The sequence below is a fragment of the Apium graveolens genome, chromosome 4 (genome assembly GCF_009905375.1).
Source record: "Apium graveolens cultivar Ventura chromosome 4, ASM990537v1, whole genome shotgun sequence".
Taxonomy (NCBI): Eukaryota; Viridiplantae; Streptophyta; class Magnoliopsida; order Apiales; family Apiaceae; genus Apium; species Apium graveolens.
This window is the reverse complement of record NC_133650.1, coordinates 2,423,730-2,448,137: the sequence shown is the minus strand read 5'-3', so window position 1 is coordinate 2,448,137 and position 24,408 is coordinate 2,423,730. Positions and strand designations below refer to the sequence as shown.

The following is a 24,408-nucleotide window of genomic DNA, read 5'->3' as shown; positions in this document are numbered from 1 at the left end:
CCCATTTCTAAAATGCGCATTAGTAATACCCCATTTTAAAATGCGTATTAGGTAGGTATTTTTGGCCAAAAATTCCAAAAAATGGTATTCTTGTCGCAAAGTTTAAAAAAAGAGGTATTTTTTCGTTGAGTGTCAGTGTAATCTTGAAACAAATGGTTTGAGAAGCTATGAAATATAAAGAATAGACAGTTTCCAGAACCTACCCAACTATGCAGAATTTAATTACCTTAAAACTCCCTTCATTTAGTTCTGTCTCTCACATTTGTAACGTGGCACCATAGATTTCTCTCAAGTAAGCTGTTAGAACATAATTAATATATACAGAGAAAATTCAAAATACTCTTTCTGCTGTCTTTTTTTTAGCAAGTGTGGATTGCCAACTAGGTGGTGCTTGTCTTTACCTACTGTTTTAAGTGCCCATCTCTATAAGTGGTGTCCCAAAAATTAAGGAAAAATCAACCAGAAGTTAGTTCCATGATTAAGACGAAAAAAAGAGTGTGATTTCATACCTATTTTATGCTTCTCTGATACTTCTGTGGTGTTTCTCTTATCTGTCAGTACCCATATTGTTTCTTTTCGAAACACTTGTTCTGGTTGCTAAACTATCACACAGAGAACGCGCGCGCACACACAAACACACACAGAGACTCTTATAGGATGGAGAGGGAGAATAGTGATGATGGAAACAAGTCTAGTTTTGGAAAAGATGATGCTCCTTTGTTTGCTTGGCCATGGGAATTTTTGGGAAGTTACAAGGTACTAAGACCATAATTTTGTTTTGTTTCTTATCAAAATCTAAATAACATGTATTATTATTTACTTGATCTGGGATTTTGTGTGAAATTAGTATCTGATATACGGGCCATTTCTTGCGGAATACATATATTCAAGATATCGGGAGGAAAAAGAGAGTCGGAGTTGGTGCATGCATATTTTTGTGATATGCATGCTAAGAAGCATTATTCACCAGTTATGGAGTTCTTATGATGGCATGCTGTTTCTTAACCGTGATCGTCGTCTGTCACAAAGTGGTTTAGATTTTAAGCAAATCGACAGTGAATGGCATTGGTAATATCTCTTTGTTAACTATCTGTTATTTCTGTACTTGGCAGGGATTTTCTTGCTTATATGTTGGTTCAGGTTAATATTATGTATTTTGCAGGGATAATTTCATTATTCTTCAAGCAATTGTGGGTTCAGTTTTATGTTTGAGCTTTCCTTCTCTAGTTGAGCTTCCTTTATGGAACGGTAGAGGAATCATCTGCTGTATTGTTCTCCATGTGGTGCTTGCGGAGCCACTGTATTATTGGATGCACAGATTACTGCATTTACCGGAGTTGTTTAAGCGTTACCATTGGCTACACCATAGCTCTAAAGTGCCCCATCCCTTTACAGGTAAAGGAGTCATTTAAGAACCAAACAGTAGGCAGTTAGTATGATCATTTTATCTGCAATATCTAATCTTATTCAGAAATTTAATTTTCTGCAGCTGGGCACTCAACTTTCTTGGAACATCTTATACTCTGTGTGATTGTAGGAATCCCAACTCTAGGAACTACTTTAGTTGGCTATGGATCAATAAGCATGTTCTATGGCTATTTTTTCATTTTCGATTTTCTCAGATGTTTGGGACATAGCAACATTGAGGTCATTCCTCATCAGATATTTGATATTTTTCCACCTCTTAAATATCTCATATATACACCGACGTAAGTCACTCTTCCTTGCTTGCTCAGATAGTGATTTCCTCAAAGTTTGTTATCCAAGCCCACATGTTTGAAGTTTCTAATTGCTGTAGATGATTCAGATTTGGGACTGCTAGCTAATTTTAACAGCATTCTTAAATGAACTTAAGTAGTGCATTGTAGGCTGATTCATTAATAGCCCATAATTTTAGATTTGAACATTTGATGATGTCTTCCTAAATACCGGTTTTGCTTGTCAGCTCCTAAGAGTAGGCGTAAAATCTGCATACACTAATCCTTCTCAGACCCTGGTTGGAATACATTGCTTCTTCTGATTATGACCCTACCAAAGCAAAAGAACCTATACATTTTGCAGAATTTATGAGTGTAGTGGCGTTTAAGCTTTTTATTCACCTTAAGTTACTTTTTTTGGATCAAAATCAAACGAAAAGTTAAATTTTTAGGTCTCTGGTCTCAACTTTTTACATAGAAACAAACAGCAAGTCAATTTATTCAACAATTTTCAATTTTCACCTCTGCAGGTATCATGCTATACATCATATCCACAAGCAGTCCAATTTCTGTTTGTTTATGCCACTTTTTGATGTATTCGGCAACACAATTGATGAGCGTTACTGGAATCTTCACAGAGAAACAAGTTCAAGTGCAGGTGGGGATCAGCCTACACTATGTTCATAATCTTATTCAGCAGTCATTCTTTCATATAAATCTAAAAAATCGAATTGCCTGAAAGTTTAAAATATTTAGCTATGTGATCAGATTACAGAATTTGATGCTTTGTTTGCTTGATTGCAATTAAAAAAGTTATTTTGAATTGAAGGCAGGAAAGGAAGAATACCTGATTTTGTATTTTTAGCACATGGTGTGGACGTCGTGTCATCAATGCATGTTCCATTTGTTTTCCGCTCATTCAGTTCAATGCCTTTCTCTACGAAGGTCTTCTTGCTTCCGCTCTGGCCCTGTTCTTTACTGGTGATACTAGCTATGTGGGGATTTTCCAAGACTTTCCCTGTGAGTTCCTACAAACTTAAGGGAAAGTTGTATCAGCTGTGGGTTGTCCCAAGGTTTGGTTTCCAGGTAACAGTTTTAATTGAACAAAATGTAAAGTTTCTAATGAAGAGAGAAAGTATATAAGGAAGCCTTTCTTATTCCCCCTATATTTTCAGTATTCTGCAGACTTGACATCCTGTTTTTTCTCATTATATGTGCAATCGCGTGAGGTGCTGCATATTTTTTGTTGATAGGAAACAAGTAACAATAGATCAGATAAGAACATTAAAAACGCCATTTTGTGGCAATAAGGACAGGGCAGAATAAGCTTAACAAGCATATGACATTTTTATTTTGCAGTACTTCTTACCTTTTGCTGCAGAGGGAATTAATAAACACATTGAAGATGCCATTCTTAAAGCTGATAAACTCGGTGTTAAAATAATTAGTCTAGCTGCGTTAAATAAGGTCAGTCTCTCATCGGCTTTTTGTGTTTGTTGTTTGAATTACTCTTCTTGTTGCTGTTAAAAGGTAAAGAATTATGTTACAGAATGAAGCTCTCAATGGTGGTGGAGTACTATTTGTCGACAAGCATCCTGACCTTAAAGTCCGGGTGGTACATGGGAACACCTTGACAGCAGCTGTGATTCTCAAAGGACTTCCTCAAGATGTAAAAGAGGTTTTCTTGGCAGGCGCTACTTCTAAGCTTGGAAGGGCTATAGCTATCTATCTAGCTCGTCGGAGGGTTAGAGTCCTGGTAAGGACTAGCTGTAAATTAGACAACTAGTGCAAATTTCTGCTTATCTTGATGAAACATGGAAAATTCTATGGTTCTTTTACTCTGCGATTAGAGAAATTTTGCAAGACCATCTGCTTCTAAAAGCATTGTAATGTGTAGGGTTTAAAGCTGCATGTGAGACACTACCAACTGCTAGAATGTTTAAAATTCACTTCTCTCAGTGATGTACTGACTGTGGTAAGTTACTTATGCAGATGCTAACTCAGTCCCCGGAAAGATTCACAAAAATTCAGAAGGAAGCCCCAGTGGACTGCCAGAATTTCCTGGTTCAAGTAACAAAGTATCAAGCAGCTAAACATTGTAAGGTAACATTCAATGACCATCCATTTCTTTAGTTTTATACAAGTACTACATTCATATTCAGCTTTTTTTCTGTCTCGTATATGCCATTAACAATTTCCACTTAAATCTGATACATAAACCTTACATGGAACTCCAGACATGGATTATCGGTAAATGGACTACTCCAAGAGAGCAACGTTGGGCTCCCCCAGGGACACATTTCCATCAGTTTGTAGTGCCAACTATCATTCCCTTTCGGAGAGACTGTACTTATGGTCCGCTTGCAGCCATGAAACTTCCTGATGATGTAGAGGGGCTTGGCATGTGTGAGGTATGCATCTCCCTTACAATCCTCTGTCGTTCATCTCTTCAAGTTCGTAAAAATGAATGAGGAATGCTAGCAACTTAACAGAACAGAACCCTCTAGTGCAGCAAGTTGTTGATACTTAAACATACATCTCGTAGATTGTCAGATAGGACAAGACAGTAGCTGTGATAATAACTATGTACTCATAAAATTGAAGAAATATCTCATTGTTTTAGTCCTAGTGTTTTAGTATTAGTCATGTAACAGTTTCTTTTCAATGCTGGAGCAGTACACACTGGAAAGAGGGGCTGTTCACGCTTGCCATGCCGGAGGAGTTGTTCATTTTCTCGAAGGCTGGAGTCACCACGAAGTTGGCGCGATTGATGTTAATCAGATTGATGCTGTGTGGGAGGCTGCACTAAGGCATGGCATGAAGCCCTGCTAAAAAAAACCCCTCCAGATATAAACTCTATAGTTTCAAGCATAGAAAGTGTCTAGTGTAACATATACTAAATTGGATAATTCGTTTTCTTCGATTCTGTTATTGTCTTACTCTGTTTACAAGCAAACATTTCACTCCGATAATTGAGGGGTAATTTTAAAAATGTAAACATATGATCTATAAAACGTCGAGTTCCTCGAAGAAATTTTGATTTCCTGTATATTCGGAGAAGTGTAGAATTACAAGGCTACAAGCAGAATGACCTGACCGGGTCTATTTACAGTTCTCTTGGATGTCAGGTCAGTGAGAAGCATGTTCCGGGATCAAACGTTCTAATTTTAGAAACAAAATTCAACAATGAAGACACTTGGCACTCTGAATCAAGCTAGCTTCCTTCATTTTTGGGAGGAACTAGACTCCTTGTTTTTCTCAAGCCCACTTGTTTGCATATAAAAAGGCCTTCACTTCTTCATTCATTACTCTATAGCTATAACTAAACGAAAAATGAGAATTGAAGTTACTCTGTTCTTATCATTTTACCTTCTATTTGATGCTACTAAAGCATCTGGTATCAAACAAATACTATGGCCACGAGGCGCAGCACCATGGGAAACTCCTCAAAGCCCCTGGTCACCAGGGCCAGCGCCTAAAAACGCATGGTCACCACATGCATCGCCAGATGGAAGTCCTAAATCTCCATGGCCACCAAGTGTGACACCAAAAAATGCACCTAATAGCCCTTGGCCACCAAGCGCAGCTCCTGGGAAGTCATGGCCACCAAGTGCAACACCTAAAAATGCACCTAATAATAGCCCATGGCCACCAAGTGCAGCTCCTGGGAAGTCATGGCCACCAAGTGGAACACCGAAAAATGCACCTAATAGTCCATGGCCACCAAGCGCAGCTCCTGGGAAGTCATGGCCACCAAGTGCAACACCGAAAAATGCACCTAATAGCCCTTGGCCACCAAGCGCAGCTCCTGGGAAGTCATGGCCACCAAGTGCAACACCGAAAAATGCACCTAATAGCCCATGGCCACCAAGTGCAGCTCCTGGGAAGCCATGGCCACCAAGTGCAACACCGAAACATGCACCTAACAGCCCTTGGCCACCAAGTGCAGCTCCTAGGAAGTCATGGCCACCAAGTGCAACTCCTAAGCATGCACCAGGTGCATCCCCTATGAATCATTGGTCACCAGGTACATCCCCTGGTAAATCGCCAACAGGCCCAAGTCCTCACAATTCAGGACCCAATGCAGACGCACCTTCTAATGCACCAGGTTCCTCTCACGCATCCAGGGAACCAACTGCAGATTCTCCAGATGCAGATTCACCTACAGGGCATCACAAGTCTTCTGCAACCATTATTTCTAGGCTAAGTTTTTCTGTTCTTACGATGATAGTATCATGGACTTTCTTCCAAACATCACGCATCTAATAGGAAATTCTTCAATCGCAAAACTAATGTGCAACATGTTCTTCTTGTTAGCTCAATCCAACATCTTCCAATATCTTAGTCTTACCATGTAAGATATCCATGAATTAAAGCTACTGAAACAAATAAACTCAATAGAAATGGGAAAGATGGAAGTTCAATTGATGTACCTGCACTGTTATTCTGCAAGAAGTTTCCATTGTAAGCAAGAGCAAGATCATTTGGGAGAGGCCTGATTCTTTTAGAATGTTAACTTTTTTTTTTTTTTTAATAACATGATCGCAGTATAAATTTATACTTTGAAACCATTCTTTTTCTTTTTCTATACTGCATGGTTTCAAGTGTCTGATTTGCGCTCTTGATGAAGCTCTAGAATATCGCAACATCTCTTCTGCCATTGTTAATGCTGCATCCTTTTTATGTGTCTATCACGGTGGATTGACATTGTTTTCAGCAGTGGAGAGTGGACAAGTAGATACTTGACCAGCTCCATGGCAGCTTTGAGACCATTGAAATGACTGAACGTGACAATTCGAAGACGATTAATAGGACAGTCTCCATAATCTTCTATCCAGTAATCCTGGAGAATTTCTTTTAGAGTTAAATGCATATTATGCTACCTCTAGTTTTCACTTCGTGCACTTTGTGTACCTCTGTTTAGATATCTTGCCGTTGGTGTACCTTGCCTTACAAGATTCTTGATGTACTTCCGTTAGATAACACGTAACACCGTCAAGATAATAGCTTGAGGGAGGGGTATTCTTGTATTTTATGTAAAGGTCACAGTCACCCTAGTAATAAAAAAATTATTTATGAACCGTAAGACGAATGCAATAGGCCTATAACTCACCGACATAATTTAGTTTGCACAAGTTGGGAGAACTAAGAATCAAACAAAGCAAACAAGAAACCTCAGACATATCACAGATATTTAGGCCAGGCAGTGGTTTAGGAAGTCGGTTAAGGGGTGTATTCAATTGCGATTTTGAAACTAGCTTGTTGTGGCCAAGTCTTCGAAACAAGTGGCAGATGATCACAAACGATTAAAAGTTGATGAGTAATCAAAATTAACAGTAGACGATGTAAAAAGATAAAAGCTGAATCCACCTCGATAAAACATTTTCCTACAGAAAATTTCTCGATTTTATGCAAGTCACTGACCATATTGGAGTTTTTGTGTCTGTTTCCGAATATGAAAAAAAAAAATGTTCTGCAAGGTTTTCTAATCCAGCTCTAGACCTCTAGTATATTTTGAAGTTATGTGGTGGTCTACTTGTAGTACCGGAATCCACTAATCAATGTAGTCACGTACTTCCTCTCATATCTTTATATTCGATGTTTAGGTTTTTGACAACCCTATTTTTGATAATCGTATAGCTAAAATTAATATTTTATTTTATTTTTTTGTGAATTTTGACATTTTTTTAGGATGTTTAGTTCAAAAAAGTTTAGAGATACCTTGTCTTTAGTTGTGCAATTGATTTTTACATATTATTAGGAAGACTTTTTTGCAGTTTGTTGGCCTGTACTATAATTATTTTGCACGGAGATGGCTAAATCAATAATTGTGCCATTTTGATGGCTAAATGCATAATTATTGAGCGTTTTGGGGGCTCCGCGTCCCTTCCGTTAGTCTGTAATTAACTCCGTTAGTCAATTATCATTTTAATATTAAAAGTACAAGGATATTCTGGTAAATACAATGTAAAAGTAACATATACCCCCATTCCCTCCATTTCTCGGACTTCATCCTCACCAGAAAAGGGGATTAAACCCTAATCCATTGCTGCTGTCCGAAATCGACGAAGATGGGTTGGTATAGACGGAGCCCTGAAGAACATGACTTATATAAGCCTCGTGAATGTCCTCAATACACAGGTATTAGTTCGTTACCTATGTATATTATTTATATGTATGTCTATGTAATGTTTCGAGATCATGGTTTGTTCGTATTAGAGTGTATATGGTTTTAATATTGTTAGAGAATCATGTTTATATGAGTTTTATAATGTTTAGAGTTTATTTTAGTTGTTTCAGTGTTTATATACTTCAATTTTAGGGTTTTCGATTCCACTTTAGGTATAATGTTGTTATTTGTCTTCGATATTTAATTAATATCTGGATATAGTGAAAGCCTCAATTTTGAAGTTCAATTTAAGTATTATTCTGCATGTTGTAATGTTAGTTATATTATGGCAGCCCCTGAGTATTTTACCATTAAACTTAACTATGGAGGTGAAATGAAGAGTGGTCCAAACAGTTATGTTGGTGATAGTATTGCGTATTTTGATGACTGTAGTGCAGATGAAATCAGTATGTTAGATCTTGAACAATTGTTGAATGAGTTAGGGGAATGTGGAGGTTATCATAAATATTGGTATAGGTTTCTAGGGACTGATATGGAGAGTGGCCTGTTTGTGTTGGATAATGATGAAGAGCTGATGTTAATGTGTACAATGAATACCCACCAATATGTTCAAATGTATGCTGTTGTCATCCCACCATTAACTAGTTCCCAACCTGAACTAAACACACCAAATGTAGATTTTGAGTATATTGTGGAACCACAAAGAGTGGCAACCCCTATAGCTGAGGATGACAATCTATTTAGCCAAGAGGAGGTAAATTTTAAGGAGTTTGAATTTGCATGTAGTACATAAGCAGAAATTAGACAGGAGGAGGAAGCTAGAGAATTATTTGGAGATGAATTTGGTGATGAATTTGCTGATGAATCAGATGGTGAGAGTGATGAAATGTACTATCCTGAATCAGAGGATAGTGATGAAGGAAGTTTTCACTCAGACAACTCCAACAAAGATGACAGTGATGATGACCTGGTTTTTGATGAAAATGTTGATGATTTAGGTGCTAGTGACAAGAGATTCCATGCTGAAAAAGGTCATCAAGGAGATCAGTTTGACAATGACCTAGATGGGGTTGATAGTGAGCATTCCACTGTTTATGCAGGTAGTGATGATGAAAGAATGGCTGAGAATACAACTGATGAAGATGAGCCTAAAGGGTACCCTGTGTACAATGATGAGGCAGATGTTAGTCCAGTTTTTGAGTTGTCCATGTGTTTCAGAGATGCAAAAACTTTTAGAGAGGCAGTTAAAAGATATGCAATCATGGAAATGAGGCCTATAGTGGCATCAAGAAACTTTGGAAGGAAAGTACAATATACTTGTGAACCTCCATGCCCCTGGAAGATTTATGCTTCACCAGCTGGAAAGACTTCAACTTACCAGATAAAGACATTCAATCCAAAACATACATGTATGCCTACTTTTCACCAGAAGCAAATTAACAGTGCTTGGATTGCAAAATACTATGAGAAGGATATCAGAATGAATCCCTCCTGGCCAGTCAATGCCTTCCATCAAAAAATTGTCAATGATCTGAAATGCCATATTAGCAAGCATGATGTATATAGAGCAAAGGCAAGGGCCCTCATGAAGATAAATGGAACACATTCTGAGCAATACAGTCAGGTCTGGAAATATGGTCATAAATTGAAGAGAGTGCTTCCTGAGACAACAGTGAAAATATTAACTGAGAATCCAGAACCAGGTGTTGAAAGGGGTAGGTTTATGAGAATGTATGTGTGTTTAGGTCCACTCAAAAAGGCATTTTCTGAAAGTTGCAGGAAGATAGTGGGCCTTGATGGATGCCACCTCAAGGGACCCTATGGTGGTCAACTCCTGGCAGCTGTTGGCATTGATGCAAATGAGAGAATGTATCTAGTGGCATGGGCTGTGGTGGAGGCTGAGAATACAGACTCATGGACTTGGTTTTTGCAGTTTCTTTGCCAAGACATTAAGATCCTAATTGATAGGGAATGGACATTTATTTCTGATAGGCAGAAGGTACAACATTTTTTTTTATTTTTTTGTTATTTATCTTTGGCACTATAATTTTATTATTTATTTTTGCTTTCTCCAAATATTGTAGGGTTTGATCAATGCTTTGGAGACTGTGGTTCCCCAAGCTGAACACAGATTTTGTGTTATGCACCTATTCCAAAATATGCACAAGGAACACAAGGGCATAACACTCAGACATTTGTTATGGAAAGCAGCAAGGGCTTCCACAATTTGGGAGTTTAATTTTCACATGAATGAGATGAATGAGGTAATATTTTAACTTATTTGTCATCTTTATTTTAACATATTCCATATCTTAATGTGTTGTTATTTGTGTTAGATTTCACCTAAGTGTTATGAATGGCTAATGCAAAAGCCAAGAGAACAGTGGTCAAGGTCAGCTTTTAGAATAACTTCCTCCAGTGATATGTTTGTAAACAATCACTGTGAGGTGTTCAACTCAAGCATTAGGAAATTTAGGGATCTCCCCATATTAACCATGTTCAGACAAATACATATTGCAATCATGAGGAGGATTCAGATCAGAAGAGATAAAATGAAGGATAAGGAACTTGTTATATGCCCTAGTGCACAGAAAAAGTTGAACAAGTAAGTCCTCAACTAAGATAAATTGTTGAATTTCTGCACTAGTCCTCAACTAACATCAATTGTTGAATTTTTGCAGGGCTGTACAGTGGGCTGGAAACTGTGTGGTGAACTAGTAGTTGACTTGGTGAAGAAGACATGCACATGCAGAAAATGGGAATTAACTGGAATTCCTTGTTATCATGCATGTGCATGTATAACACTAAGGAATGAAACATGAGACCACTACATTAGTGAGTGGTACAAAAAAGAAATGTATCTTAAGGTACATTTTTTATTCTTGTATGGTGAATGTACATGTATGCCCTCTATATGGACTAATTAATTTGTTTGTGTGTGCAGCTATACAATACAACTCTTGACCCAATTGTTGGTCCAGACTTTTGGGAGGACACACCTGAGCCCAAGCCTTTACCACCGAATATGAAAATTCCAACTGGTAGGCCTAAGAAAAAAAGGAACACCACTAATGATGTTCCAAAAGACCCAACAAAAATGAGCAGAAAGAATACAATTGTGCACTGCACTTATTGTAAAGCCCAAGGACATAACTGGAGGAGTTGTGCAACTAGGGTAAGGGCCACAACTACTTCTATTTATTGCTTCTAGTGATGACATTGTATTTATTATGGACAATTTTGCAGAAAAATGATGACAAGAAGAAGGCTGAAGCAGAGGGTAAAGAATTCACTGAGGGAAAGATAAAAGTCAAGTGTAAGAATTGTGGTAAAGAGGGACACAATTCCAGGACTTGTAAAGTGCCAGTAAGTATTTTACTTAAGTTCTTTGTACTTCTTAAACATCATGCCTGTATATTTAGTTTTTCTGTTTTTGTCCAGAAACAAGTGCCAAATTGGCATAGGGTTGAAACTGAGCAGCCTCATGAAGTTTTCCATAATGAAAGCACTAAGGCCCAACAGGCCCAGGGGGAAGGTCCTTCTAATTCCAGGCCAAATAGAGCTAAAAGGTCTGCACAAGGTCAGGAAAGAAGTCCTATGGGACAGACAGAGGGCAGGGGTTTTACTACTTTGAAAGGTTTGAAGGCTTCAAAGAGAGTTAAAAAAACACAAGTTCAAGCAGAACAAAGTGCCAAGAAGAAGCCCTGGAAGCCTTGAATTACAACTACTATTTATTTTGCTACTACTTTTGTCCAACTACTTTTGAAGTCTCATTAAACTAGTTAAAATGGTTGTAACCATATTTATTTTGGAACTATTCAGTTGGTTGTAACCATAACAAGTTGTGATGAACTACAATTATTATGTTAATTGGATGTTGGCAAGTATTGCCCTAGTATTTTGCTGATGCATCATATGTAATGACAGTGTTACTTTAACTTGCTTGCAATGAATGATTTTGGCAAATATTTGGTATTCATTCCACTGCATAATTGGCATCAAATGTAATTACATTTTGCAAAACACTACTTCATAAAATACAATACATAATCATAAAAACCAACTTCATAAAATACAATACAACTGACTTTTTAACATTGCAAATTTTATTCTAGCATGCCCAGGTCCACATGACCATTCTAGTTCAACCACAATAAAGCAATACAGAATAGTAGAAACCAACAAAAATATTTCCATTTCTTTGCTTCTTTCTTCCATTTTGCTGCATCATCAACAAGTTTAGCCCTCTCCAAATCAAAGCTTCCCTCTTCTTCTTCATTGTTACGAACTCTTCTTAATAAACCATTAATCACAACTTGGCTTCGATTACAAAAGGGGGCATCAATCCACTTGAAGTACCCGCATCCATTACACCCATCAACACAATCCAAAAATCTTCTTCCCGCATTCAATTGAGTCCAAGAACACCTCTTTGCCACCCATTTTCCACAAGAACACATCGGAGCCATGTTTTGATGTTCAAAAGTTAGGTTGTTTATGCTCAAATGTAAGCAGAAGGAGATTATATACACAAATCATACACAATTAGCCGTTATAAATATTATCTGTCAAAAATACCCCTTCAGCCGTTACACTTTAACTGTGAAACTAACGGAAGGGACGCGGAGCCCCCAAAACGCTCAATAATTGTGCATTTAGCCATCAAAATGGCACAATTATTGATTTAGCCATCTCCGTACAAAATAATTATAGTACGGGCCAACAAACTGCAAAAAAGTCTATTAGGAATTGTGGATGTGGATAATACTTTAAGTTAAGTGTTTATTTAGTTCTTTGTCCCCATGTTGTGTTAAATTTAGTTTTAATATTTTGTTTATTGACAAATTTTTTTCATTTGCGGACTCATGGAGACGTGTCTACCATTTCCCCTTTTGTCATGTTTCTTACTTGTAGAGGTGAACACTTAAATTCCTTTATTTCTTAATAATCTTCCTTATAAAGGGGTATAATCTTTATTCATATATTTGTTAGTAGTTTACATTGTCTTTAACATTTATTCGTTGTGATTGATTTTTTCACGTTATTAGGAAATATGAATAATACTTTATGTTGAGTGTAATTAGTTCTTTGTCCCACATGAATCTATAATGAATGAAAATCATGCATTTAATATTTTGAGAGAAATGATGTACAATAGTGATTTCACAAAGATTTTCATGAAATAAGCAATCACAACTGTAGAACAAAGTTTGATTTTTCTCTTAAAATTGTTCGAGTGCACGAGTCTATTTTTATGCATAAGAAGATAAATGATCATGTTTTTGATATGAGAGTTTTTATAAAAGCATTGATCATTTAAGTAAAGTCTAAGCAATTCCCATCCATGTCAAAAGTTCCATAATCTATCTTTATAAAATTATAATCAACAACATAGGTTATTGATAAATAATCTTAATAAGAATGACTATGCTGCTGATTTCAAATTATAGTGAATCTTTCAAATATAGCAACACACATAAATTTATCAGACTTAAAATCTCATAACTATTTGTAACAAAATATTAACAATATATCATTGACTGATACTTGTCAAATATTTTAGATACTAATAATTGTTGTATCTTATTTTAATATAATTTATATTATGAAACTGATTTGACATGAAATTGTCTAACATCATAATTCAAATATATTAAAATAAGATATTAATGAATTAAATACCAACTATCTATCAGATAGACATTAACATTCAATTTCATATATTATACAACTGTTAACTCCTAACAACTGTAATATCTCAAACAATATTGGTACGATAAATAAAGCCACATTAACCAATATTGTCTTGTTTTCAATCTTAGAAAAATATTTTAAGTTTCGTATACTTTGATGCATTGAGTATTGCATCTATATCAAAGTATTCTGGAATTTGTAGATAAGTTAAAAATATTATTCTAATTTGACAACACTAAGAACCTCAAAGTCCTATTTTTCTTTATCCATTTATATTTTTTATTTTTTATATTTTATTTATGGTCATGCATCCCCCCGTGTGGCGATATGGGGGCGAAAAAGGAAATTATTGGAATTCTATGAAAGAGTCTCGGGAGCCAATCATGTAAAAACTCGAAAAAAATACTCGAAACGACCGGTCAAAGGAATTGATCCGTTTAGTTAACTTCACTCAATGCTGGTTTCAGACATCTCATTTTTCTGCCCCCCCTGCCCATGACCTAGAAAGCAAAAAAGTCTGAATAAGATAAATAGTAAATTCTGAGAACTTTTCTGCCCAGTGGTATCGTATAATAAGAGAGAGGATCGTAAGAGGCTCGATTAGGTAGGAGAGGAAAGAAGTAGCGAGACTGGTACAGAGATGATATCAGCGGATATGTTTACTTTTAATAGAGTATTATCCACATTGACCAAAGTTGTACTTAAGAAAGATTTTTACACTTTTTATATTAATATAAGTGACTGGGGATAAACAATGATTACTTATATGAGTTCTAAGTAATGCCACAAATACTAATACTTCACAAATTAGTTCATAGTTAAACTCTTAACTGAATATCATTAGCTGCTATAAGTCAAGAATTAGCACACAACTAATCATGCTACAATCATGATTTTAATTTCAGTAAATTTTTGATATGTAAACATTTATAAATTCACTAAAACCAAAGTCTCATAATCAACCTATAACAATTTAGTTACCATCAATATACTAGATATCAATTGTTAACAGATTTAGTTATGATTAATCATGTTACTTATTTATTATAAGTTAGTTTGAATTATGGAGCAAATAAAATCATTGTATTGGTTCAATTTCCATAATCTAAACTACCTAAAATAAATAAATAAATACTAAATATTTATGATTTAGATACTAGCACTTAAATACTTATAATTATCCTCGAATAATTACCAATAAAACATATGACTTGTACACATGACAATTATTTTCTGGATAATTAGAAATTTTAGAAATACTTCTGAAACATATAAATATTGAGGATTTTATACACATAACTTAGAAAATACTTCAACTTCTAATATTAGTGATTTTGAGAAATGCTCATTGATTACTTAGAATAAAATTTCTAAATAATATTACCAATACTAAAAGTATAAGAATTTGTTGGATGAGAAATGTAATCAAACAGGCTTCAGATTTGAGTAAATATTCTGTAGAATCTCCCTCCACTGATATTATCAAGATGATGAATAGCTGGAACAATATTTCTCGAAGTGTCAGGACGGTAATCCATTCAAGTTTGGAACAGAGATATATCCTCATCATACCTTATGTGGAATTGTCTCTGTTCTGAATCGTAATTATGGCATTGAAATGGAGAATTTTCTGAATTCTCTCACACCAGTGAATTGTAATAAGAACACTGATACGAAGGATTTAGAAAACCCTGTAAAGAAAAGTACATCACTGAGCGGTAATCCTTTCAAGCTCGAAACAGAGATATATGCTCATCATACCTTGTGTAATATTGTCTATGTTCTGAATTATAATGATACCACTGAAATGGAGAACTCAGATAATTCTCTCTATATAGGTATGGTCAGGACCGGGGAAAAATAATTGAGGAACCTGTACAAAATTTCAAAATTGGACCCGTAATTTTTATTTCAATACGAAATTCAAATAACGATTTTTAAACAAAACTATCTATAAAAAATATATTTTAAATCACAAATACATTTCGATATAATCACGTAAATAGATTATTTTGTAACGAAATAATCATCAACATTTAGATTTCTTACGACATAGTTGTTCGTAAATAAAATTTCTATAACTTGAGTTTGGAAAAACTCTTTTATATAAGTGCAACGGTAATATGAATAATTATTAAAATTATATATAATTTTTACATTATAAAATCACAAAATTTTTTGAATAACTTTAATGAATCTAATTCTCCTATTTCATCCAAATTTCTTATATTTTTTTAAAAAACTTGACGGGTTTTCTTATATTTCATCCAAACCCTTTGTTTTCGAAGGGTTTTAGGGTTTTTTGTGTGTGAAAAAGATGATTTTGAGGGTGTGGGAGAAGAATTTTGAGTATGGAGGGGAGGGGGTTTGGTATTGACGGAAAGAGGAAGAGGAAGATTAAAGAGGATGAATTTTGGTTGTTTTTAGACAATTTTTGTTTTGCTTTTAGTTGATTTCATGGTTGCTTTTGTGATATTAGTATTGGCCCCGGAGGGGCACTCATTTTTTGCCATTTGCAACAACTTGTAACTTATTTTGCAACTAAATGTAATTTTCAACAGATTTTTTCAAATTTGTATTTGTGGTTGCATATATGGTTGTTAGGAGTTGCAGATATGGTTGCAAATGCAACCTCCGTATTTTTGTAAATATTTTTTGAAAGATAGTATTTTTTTCAATTTGTTTTAAAAAATGACAGTTTTTTTACAAAAAGTTTGTAAAATTTGGGTATTTATGAAAAAAGTCCTTGGTTTTTCCATGTTCTTAGAAAATATGGATAATACTTTATGTTGAGTGTAGTTAGTTCTTTGTCCCTCATGATGTGTTATATTTAGTTTTCATATTTTGTATATTGACCAAAATTTTGATTTGCAGACTCATGGAGACCGCTACAGCAGGTGCCTAACACCCCACTTCTGTCATGTTTCTTACCCATAGAGGTGAACACTTAAATTTCTTTCTTTCTTAGTAATATTCCTTATACAGGGGTACAACCTTTATTTTCATGTTCTTTAGTAGTTTACATGTCTAAAATTGTTAGTTGCTTTTGCTAGTGGTAGTGTTGGTATGGAAATAATTAGTTTGGATATTTTATAAGTCGAAGTCTTGTAAATTATCAAGTATAGTTATAATATTGCGTGCATTTAGCAAGTTCTTTTTCATTTGCAGATGCATGGAGACCACTGAAGCAGGTGTCTCCCCTCCATCCTCCTGTTATGTTTCTCCCTCATAATGGTGAGCACTAAAAAATTCTTAGTATCTTATGTAACTTTGAACATGTTTAGTAGATTTCAATTTCTTGGTAACTATGTTTAACAATTTGTTGATTTTTTTTTACCTTATTATTCAGTTGGAAGAATGCCTATTTTTGCACACAAAGTCATTCGATTTTTGGCTCGTGGCTGATGGTGAAATTAGGGTGTATGTTTTTGGATATTAAACTACCGTTGTTTTGTTTTCTTATTTCCGTCGATCTTGTGACATTTTGGATTATATTGAATATGAATTGGCTCATAGTGGATCACACTACGAGTAGTGTTATAGACTGTTTCGTATGAGGATTATATCAAATAAGTTTTGAACTTGGTTATTGAAAGAAAGGCTTGAATGTTGGTAAAAATCTACAAATCATCAAAAAGATATAAAGATCTCTTGTGACTGTAAGAGGAAGTTGTTGTTCTAAATTTCACAATATGACAAAAATGTGTAGTCATTTGGTATATCCTCATGTTCCATATCTAAGATGGTGATACTGACAATGTTTCATTTAAGCTATTACTATGCAAGTAGGCTGCCAAGAGAGTTGTCGACCATCCAACATTTTTATATAACTTGCCACATTTTTTCATACAATGTCCAACAACAAATTTCCATTGTTCTTAATAACTATCCCATGCTTTCACATATTTCAGATCCGGAGGTTCTAATGAATATGATGTGTACAAATATAAGAACTCCAAGCGCACACTGTTTAGTTGTAGCAATTATTGGTCGATCCACAGATACTATGAATTTTCAAAACCCTAACAATTAAATCAGGCGAACTAGACAAATATATTTGAGATGAGATTTGTTTAATCAAATTAGAAAATAATAAATAATATGAAAAACCTAGGAATCTGAATCCATTAATCAATCACAATAAATATCAACTCGCCCTAAAATCAATTCTCTTTTCTTTACAAAAATAACATATATCAATTAACGAGATAATCATATACTATGAAACTTGTTATCTAACAATAACCCATCAAAATTTCATGGAGTAAGCATAGGTTATAATAAATAAATCCGGTAACAATAATATATCAAAATCACTTTGTCAATTGAACAATTAAGCACCAAGAAAAATCACGAGAATCAAATAATAGGAACGAGAAGATATCAAAGTAATTAAATTAACTTCTTCTTCATCCTAGGGAACAAATTTAGCTACACATGATTAAAAATGAGCAAAAAAAAATAACTACAAAAATTCCAGCTCTAGATTGGTGTTCTAGATTTCTTGTGTGTTGGGTGTCTTGGGGTGTGTAAAATACAAGAGGGGAGCCCCATATTTATAGGGAAAATATTAGGGGTTTGGGTCTTTGATTACTAGTACGATTCTAAGAGTATTTTCTTGTATTCCTTTGTCTTCACCAACATGTATTCGATTTATCTTCCAATTCATTTGACTTCTAGAATAATCCATCTCCTTCCTTATTTGCACCTTTTCCAGCTCAAATTCTGATTTTATTAATTTTCCTACAGAATAGAATAAAATAATTTATTTATTAATAAAATTACGAAAACGGACATAAAATAGGTACTAATAATATGCAGTAATATGGACCTATCAAAACGCCCCCATACCTATCTTTTGCTCGTCCTCGAGAAAAATCAAAAATAAAGAAATGCTAACTAAGAAAAATCCTATGCTCCTTTTCGTAGGTGTGAAGGGAAATTTTAGGTTTACCAACACGTTAGACTCATAGACGATCTCTACAAGAGGAATGTTGTCTCCTAAGGGTTTACAAAAGATATGCGGATAAAATATGTGAAATACTTTGGTAAGTGTCCAAACTCTATCAACAATAACATTCGTCGGTGTCAACACAAGAATTTTTAGGAAAATACATGCCTTTAAGACTCTTCTAATTATAGCCAAGATGTAGGTATCAACAATCCACTTATATCGAATCTGAACGTATACAAAAAATCCCAAGGTGTGTCGTGAAAGTAGGTTTTCGAAGAATCAATTGAATAAGTATATTTTATCTTTTCAACCATTATTGAACGGACCCAATCTCTATCAAAACAAGTATCTAGCCAAAATTCACAGTTTTCTTCTTCTTTTTTTCTTTTTTAACTGACTGTGCAATGTCCGTTTTCTTAGGATTTCTATGTTACCATGTAGCGAGCTTTGGGCCAATGACTCTCAAACCAGATAGTCTTAGGGCAGATGGTCTTAGGGCACTAGGTTTTGAAATACCCCTACAGACTTCATTACTCGAATGACAAAGGTCACAAAACAAGACTAGTCAATTATATTACTTGTGCCCATCATCTCAGTTTTTTTCTTTTTTTTTTATTTGTGAGGAATATTGGGTATTGAAGTAGTTTATTCAAGCAGTTTTTTTATTTTTTCTTTCCACAAAAATTTGATTCGACATTATTTCAACATGTGGGCTCTGTCTCAGATATCGAAAACTTTCCTAAACAATCTTTCCTACAAAGACCTTGTGCAAATGTGCCGTCTTGGACTCTTAAGCAAAAATTCGTTCGACACAAGTTTCATGAAGACAACCTTACTTAACTACATTCAAATAATCTCAGGGCATTATATATATATAAGTTTTGAAAAATTGCTAACACCAACTAGTATTAAAGTACAAGAGTGGACTGGACAGCTTAGCTAAAATATCTCTGATTATTTTGGATTTTTTTCATTTTTTCAATTTTCTTATATAAGTACTACTAAACCCCTCCCCTATACCTAAATCATGTACTATCCTCAATGAATGCAAATGAGAGGAAAATGATAAAGTAAAAGGACGAGAATACCTGATAAGGGCATGACAGAGAATCACAATTACCTATAACCCACAGAGACACACAGAGACTCACACACACATAATTACTCCCCCATACCTACACTTCACTATGGAGGATGCACACAAAAATATTTATTAACCAATACCAGATCTAGGAAAAACTATCTTTATAACACCATCGACACACATGTGAAACTCACCCATAAGAATAACATTATCCACTAGAGAGATTAGATCATGCATCAAAATAAAACTCAGAGCACTAACAAAATCCATAGACCAAGTAGACGCTTATTTATGTTGTTTAAGCAGATTAATGACTTAAAATTCGTGGTTCTGAACTTTACTACTAGAAATAAGAATATCATGGGTTTCATTATCAACTACCAAAGACTAATTAAGGGTGAAAAATGGTAGAATATCATCAAGAGTGGGTGGCTCACCAACAGAAGTCTTAAAAATGGCTCTAGGATTAAAGAAATATCCTCAAGTTTAGTTTCATGTTTAGAACAAATCGCATTTAATTCTTCTAACATCTCATCACAAGTGAAATTCTTATACAACTCATGCATTTTTCTATTACTCTCACACTCACACAAAACATCTTCCTCAAGAAAAGACTCATTTTCACTATCATCAAGATTCAACCATGACATAACCTCATCTATCAAGTTAACTTCTACAAGTTGTTCAAAAAGCTCATTAGGTTGATTTCCTACATTAAAGATATTCAGATCTATCGACATGTTTCCAAATTTGAGTTTCATCGAACCATTTCTATAGTTAATCAAAGTATTAGAGGTGGCAAGAAAAGATCTTCCTAAAATGATGGAAATGTATTTTTTTAGATTTTTGACTGGTTCGGCCTTTAGAACAACAAAATCGACGGGAAGACAAAATCACCAATTTTTATCAAAACATCTTCAACTATAACCTTTGGAGTTTTGACAGAACGGTCAGCTAATTGAAGAGTGATATTAATATTTTTCAATTCACCTAAACCCAAGGCTTGATAGATAGATAATGGAAGAAGATTCACACTAACACCTAAATCAAGTAAAGCTTTATCAATGAAGTTATTACCTATAATACAAGAGATGGTAGGACAACCAGGATCCTTATAATTCACAAGGATTTGATTTGACAAGATAGAAATAAAATGAGAGGTTAGGAAAGCTTTCTTAGGAACATGAGTGGTTCTTTTATAAGTACACAAATCTTTTAGACACTTAGTATAAGAGGGAACCTGTTGAATTCATCTAAAAGAGGAATATTGATCTTGACTTGCTTAAAGACTTCCAAAATCTTATATAACTGAGCAGATTGTTTTTTTGAGATAAGTCTTTGAGGAAACATAGCTTTTGGCTTAAAGACATTTTCACTAGACGCATCAGAGCGGGGTTTTGAAGGTGGTTCTTTGGATGGTGATGACTCATTAGATTCAGAAGTTTCAGGATTTGAAGATTGTGGAAGACTACGATTCAAGAGTAAAGGATTTGGTTCAGATGTTAGCTTACCTTCATGATGAGTATTAACACCAAAATGATTGTTGAATTGATTACCAGACCTTGAGAGATGACAGAGTTCACATTTTCATGAGACTTTTGATTTTAATGAAATTTAGGATTAACCTCAGGTTGACCAGGGAAATGATTTTTCTCTCTCTCACTGATTGTGTTTGCCAATTAACTAACTTGGACCACTAGCTTAGATATGGCTTGTGTGTTTAAATTTAGCAACTGTCTATCTTGGGTCATAGCTTGCATGAAAGATTGTTGAGATTTAGGTAAAGCATCCATACTCTTTTCAATGGAATTCAATTTCTTATCAGATTCACTAAAACCAGGAGGATTCAAGGGGACTGAGTTAGGATAATGAACAAGATTTTGAGGAGGATATGGGTTGGGACTTTGAGTTGGGTATGAACCAGGATTGGGCTTTTGAAAAGCAGGTTGAGAATTTTGATTAAACTGATTGTATGGGCCTTGGTTCCATGAGAAATTTGGGTAATTCTTCCAACCAAGATTATATGTGAGTGCATATGGATCATTCCTAACTCTAGGTTGAAACATGGTATTGAATTGTTCAATTTTAGGGAAATTGTCTATCACATGATTAGGAGAACTACAGTTTCACAAAGAGAAAATTGAGAAGACACATTGTTGGTTTCTAAGGATTTTAGACGTTTAGTGAGTGTAGCTAACTTAGCTTCGGTTGCAATAGAATTACCAACTACGTGTATTCCCTTAGATCATTCAGATTCAGGATTGGGTTCCCTAGTTGACTCCTACAATATTGTTTTTTCAGCTAACTCCTCAAAATATTGTCAAGCTTCTTCCTCAGTTTTATCCATAAATTTATCTTAGCACATAGACTCTAACAAAGCAGTGGTTTGACTGTCTAAGGCTTAATACAGAATTTTACAAACTCTCCATTTTTCTATACCATGTTGAGGACACTTGGACAAAAGCTTTTTAAATATATCCAAATGCTTCCAAAAAGACTCATTTCGATTTTGTTGAAATTGGTTAATTTCATTCCTAAGTCTGTTTGCCTTATGGTTTGAAAAATTATTTTAAAGAAAGATAGACACAAATCCATCCCATGTGGAAATAGAATTAACGGGTAGACTATACAACCATTGTTTAGCCTCTTCTTTTAAAGCAAAGTTAATAAGTGTGAGCCTAATGGAGTCTTCACTAAGTTGTTGGAGTTTTTGTAAAGCACAAACTTCCTCAAATTCTCGAATGAAAAGATATGGATCCTCTCCCTCTACCCCACCAAACCTAGGTAACATGCTAATATTGTAATGTTTGATTTCAAAATTGTTTGCGGTTATTTAAGGTAGGACTATGCACAAGGGTTCAGCGGAACGAGCGGGATAACAACGGTCTTTGAGTGAGACAGACATGACTACAAGTGGAATTTCTACTTCTTCTTTTGACTCAATTTTGGTAGGTGAAGAGAAGTCGAGTTGCCTGACTACTTTTGGAGATGAAAGGTTAGTGTGTCTTATTAATCTAGATGAATGGTCTCAAACCCAATTACTTTGCATATAAGACAAGTAATTATGTAGCAGACAAAAGCGATAAGTAAGCACACAAGAAAAATTGGAAAATCAAAAAGAAAAAACTTAGATCTAGGGGTAATTCAAAAAAAATCTCTAGATAGCTCCTAACTTTTGGACCACCAAAAAGTCTATAAATCTAGATTTATTCAAACCGATTGGCTAGGTAAGCAGGGGCACTTCCTTGTAAACAAGGCGCTGAATTAGAGAACCGCTAGCCTAGTCACCAATCCAAATTGGCCAGGTAAGTGATATACTTGCCTTGTCACCAAAAGTTCGAATAATTCCAAATTTACTTTCTCTTTTAGGTACCTTCCTAATTGAGCTCGAAATCCTAGGGTCCAACGTCTACTTAATTTTATTAAGGTATGTGAATGCAAGATAAAGGAATTAGTGATTTGTGGGCCAAGGAAAGGGTGATGAAATCCCTAACCTTATCTTGTAATGGGGTCGCGCCCTTGAGATTGATTATATGATGCAACACACAAAGAACGAGATAATAAATACTTATGGAAGTACTACAGGACGTGTATCATACTAAATTGTACGTACCTCTTTCCTCCAACAATCACCACAATTGTATAAGATGGAAAACAATAAATACAAAAAGAAAATCTAGATGATGTGATCCTACGTGCGAGAATGAATGATGCAACAAATTGGTTTTTAACAATTAATTAACTACTATTTTTGGATTTTTCAAATATTTATTTTTTTTGGATTTTTCAATAATTAAAGTGAGAGAAAAAAATTGAGAGGTGATATGGAATACCGAAAAGCGCTTTCAAAAATTCCAAAAGAGACGGCGAGGCCTTCTAGCGATCTTCTTGTCCAAACTTTCCTCCGCTTCACGATTCTCTAAAAAAACAAAGAGAGAAAAAAAAACTAGTCCGAAGAATTAAATATCAAGGAGTGAAAATTAACAATAGTCCCCGGCAGCGGCGCCAAAAACTTGATGTGTACAAATAAAAAATTGCAAGCACACAGTATTTAGTTGTAGAAATTACAGGTCGATCCACAGAGACTATGAATTTTCAAAACCCTAACAATTAAACAGGCAAACTAGACATATATATTTGAGATGAGATTTGTTTAACCTAATTAGAAAATAACAAATAATATGGAAAACCTAGGAATTCGAATCCATTAATCAATCACAATTAATAACAACTCGCCCTAAAATTAATTCTCTTTTCTTTACAAAAATAACATATACTCCTTCCGTCCCTCCCATTTGTTCACATTTGGGTTGGGCACGGAGGTTAAGAAAAATAATAAAGTAGTGGAGGAAAGTTAAAAAAGTGAGTAAAGTAGTGGGATCGATTAATATTATATGTATAAAGTGGGTATAATGGAGAGAAGTAGTGAATGTAGTTATTTTTTATATTATAAAAAGTTTACTATTTTTGGAAATTTTTGAAATGCAAACAATTGGATGAGACATCCAAAAAAGGAAAGTGTGAACAAATGGGAGGGACAGAGGGAGTATCAATTAACGAGACAAGCGTATACTATGAAATTTGTTATCTAACAATAATCTATCAAAACTTCATGGAGAAAGCATAGGCTATGAAACATAAATCTGGTAACAATAATATATTAAAATCACTTTGTCAATAGAACAATTAAGCACCAAGAAAAATTACGAGAATCAAATAATAGGAACGAGAAGATATCAAAATAATTAAATTAACTTCATCCTCATCCTAGGGAACAAATTTAGCTATACATGATTAAAAGATGAGCAAAACAAATAACTAACAAAATTCTAACTCTAGATTGGTGTTC

General features: G+C 34.7%; 1 protein-coding gene across 1 annotated transcript; it reads left to right on the top strand.

Moving 5' to 3' along the window:
- Nucleotides 1-283: 283 nt before the first annotated feature.
- LOC141717447 (very-long-chain aldehyde decarbonylase CER3-like) lies at nt 284-4,746 on the top strand. Its single transcript, XM_074519513.1, has 11 exons — nt 284-756; nt 848-1,068; nt 1,163-1,395; nt 1,490-1,709; nt 2,228-2,355; nt 2,527-2,783; nt 3,057-3,164; nt 3,247-3,453; nt 3,690-3,800; nt 3,935-4,108; nt 4,374-4,746. Exons 1-11 carry the CDS (start codon nt 658-660, stop codon nt 4,527-4,529), a joined length of 1,914 nt encoding a protein of 637 aa, XP_074375614.1. The 5' UTR covers nt 284-657; the 3' UTR covers nt 4,530-4,746.
- Nucleotides 4,747-24,408: the final 19,662 nt, after the last annotated feature.

Bases quoted from the DNA above. Each gene is read 5' to 3' on its own strand.
- LOC141717447 (XM_074519513.1), top strand. From the start codon at position 658: ATGGAGAGGGAGAATAGTGATGATGGAAACAAGTCTAGTTTTGGAAAA. The intron at 2,784-3,056 runs GTAACAGTTTTA...TTTATTTTGCAG, and splicing joins TCCCAAGGTTTGGTTTCCAG to TACTTCTTACCTTTTGCTGC. The intron at 3,454-3,689 runs GTAAGGACTAGC...TTACTTATGCAG, and splicing joins GTCGGAGGGTTAGAGTCCTG to ATGCTAACTCAGTCCCCGGA.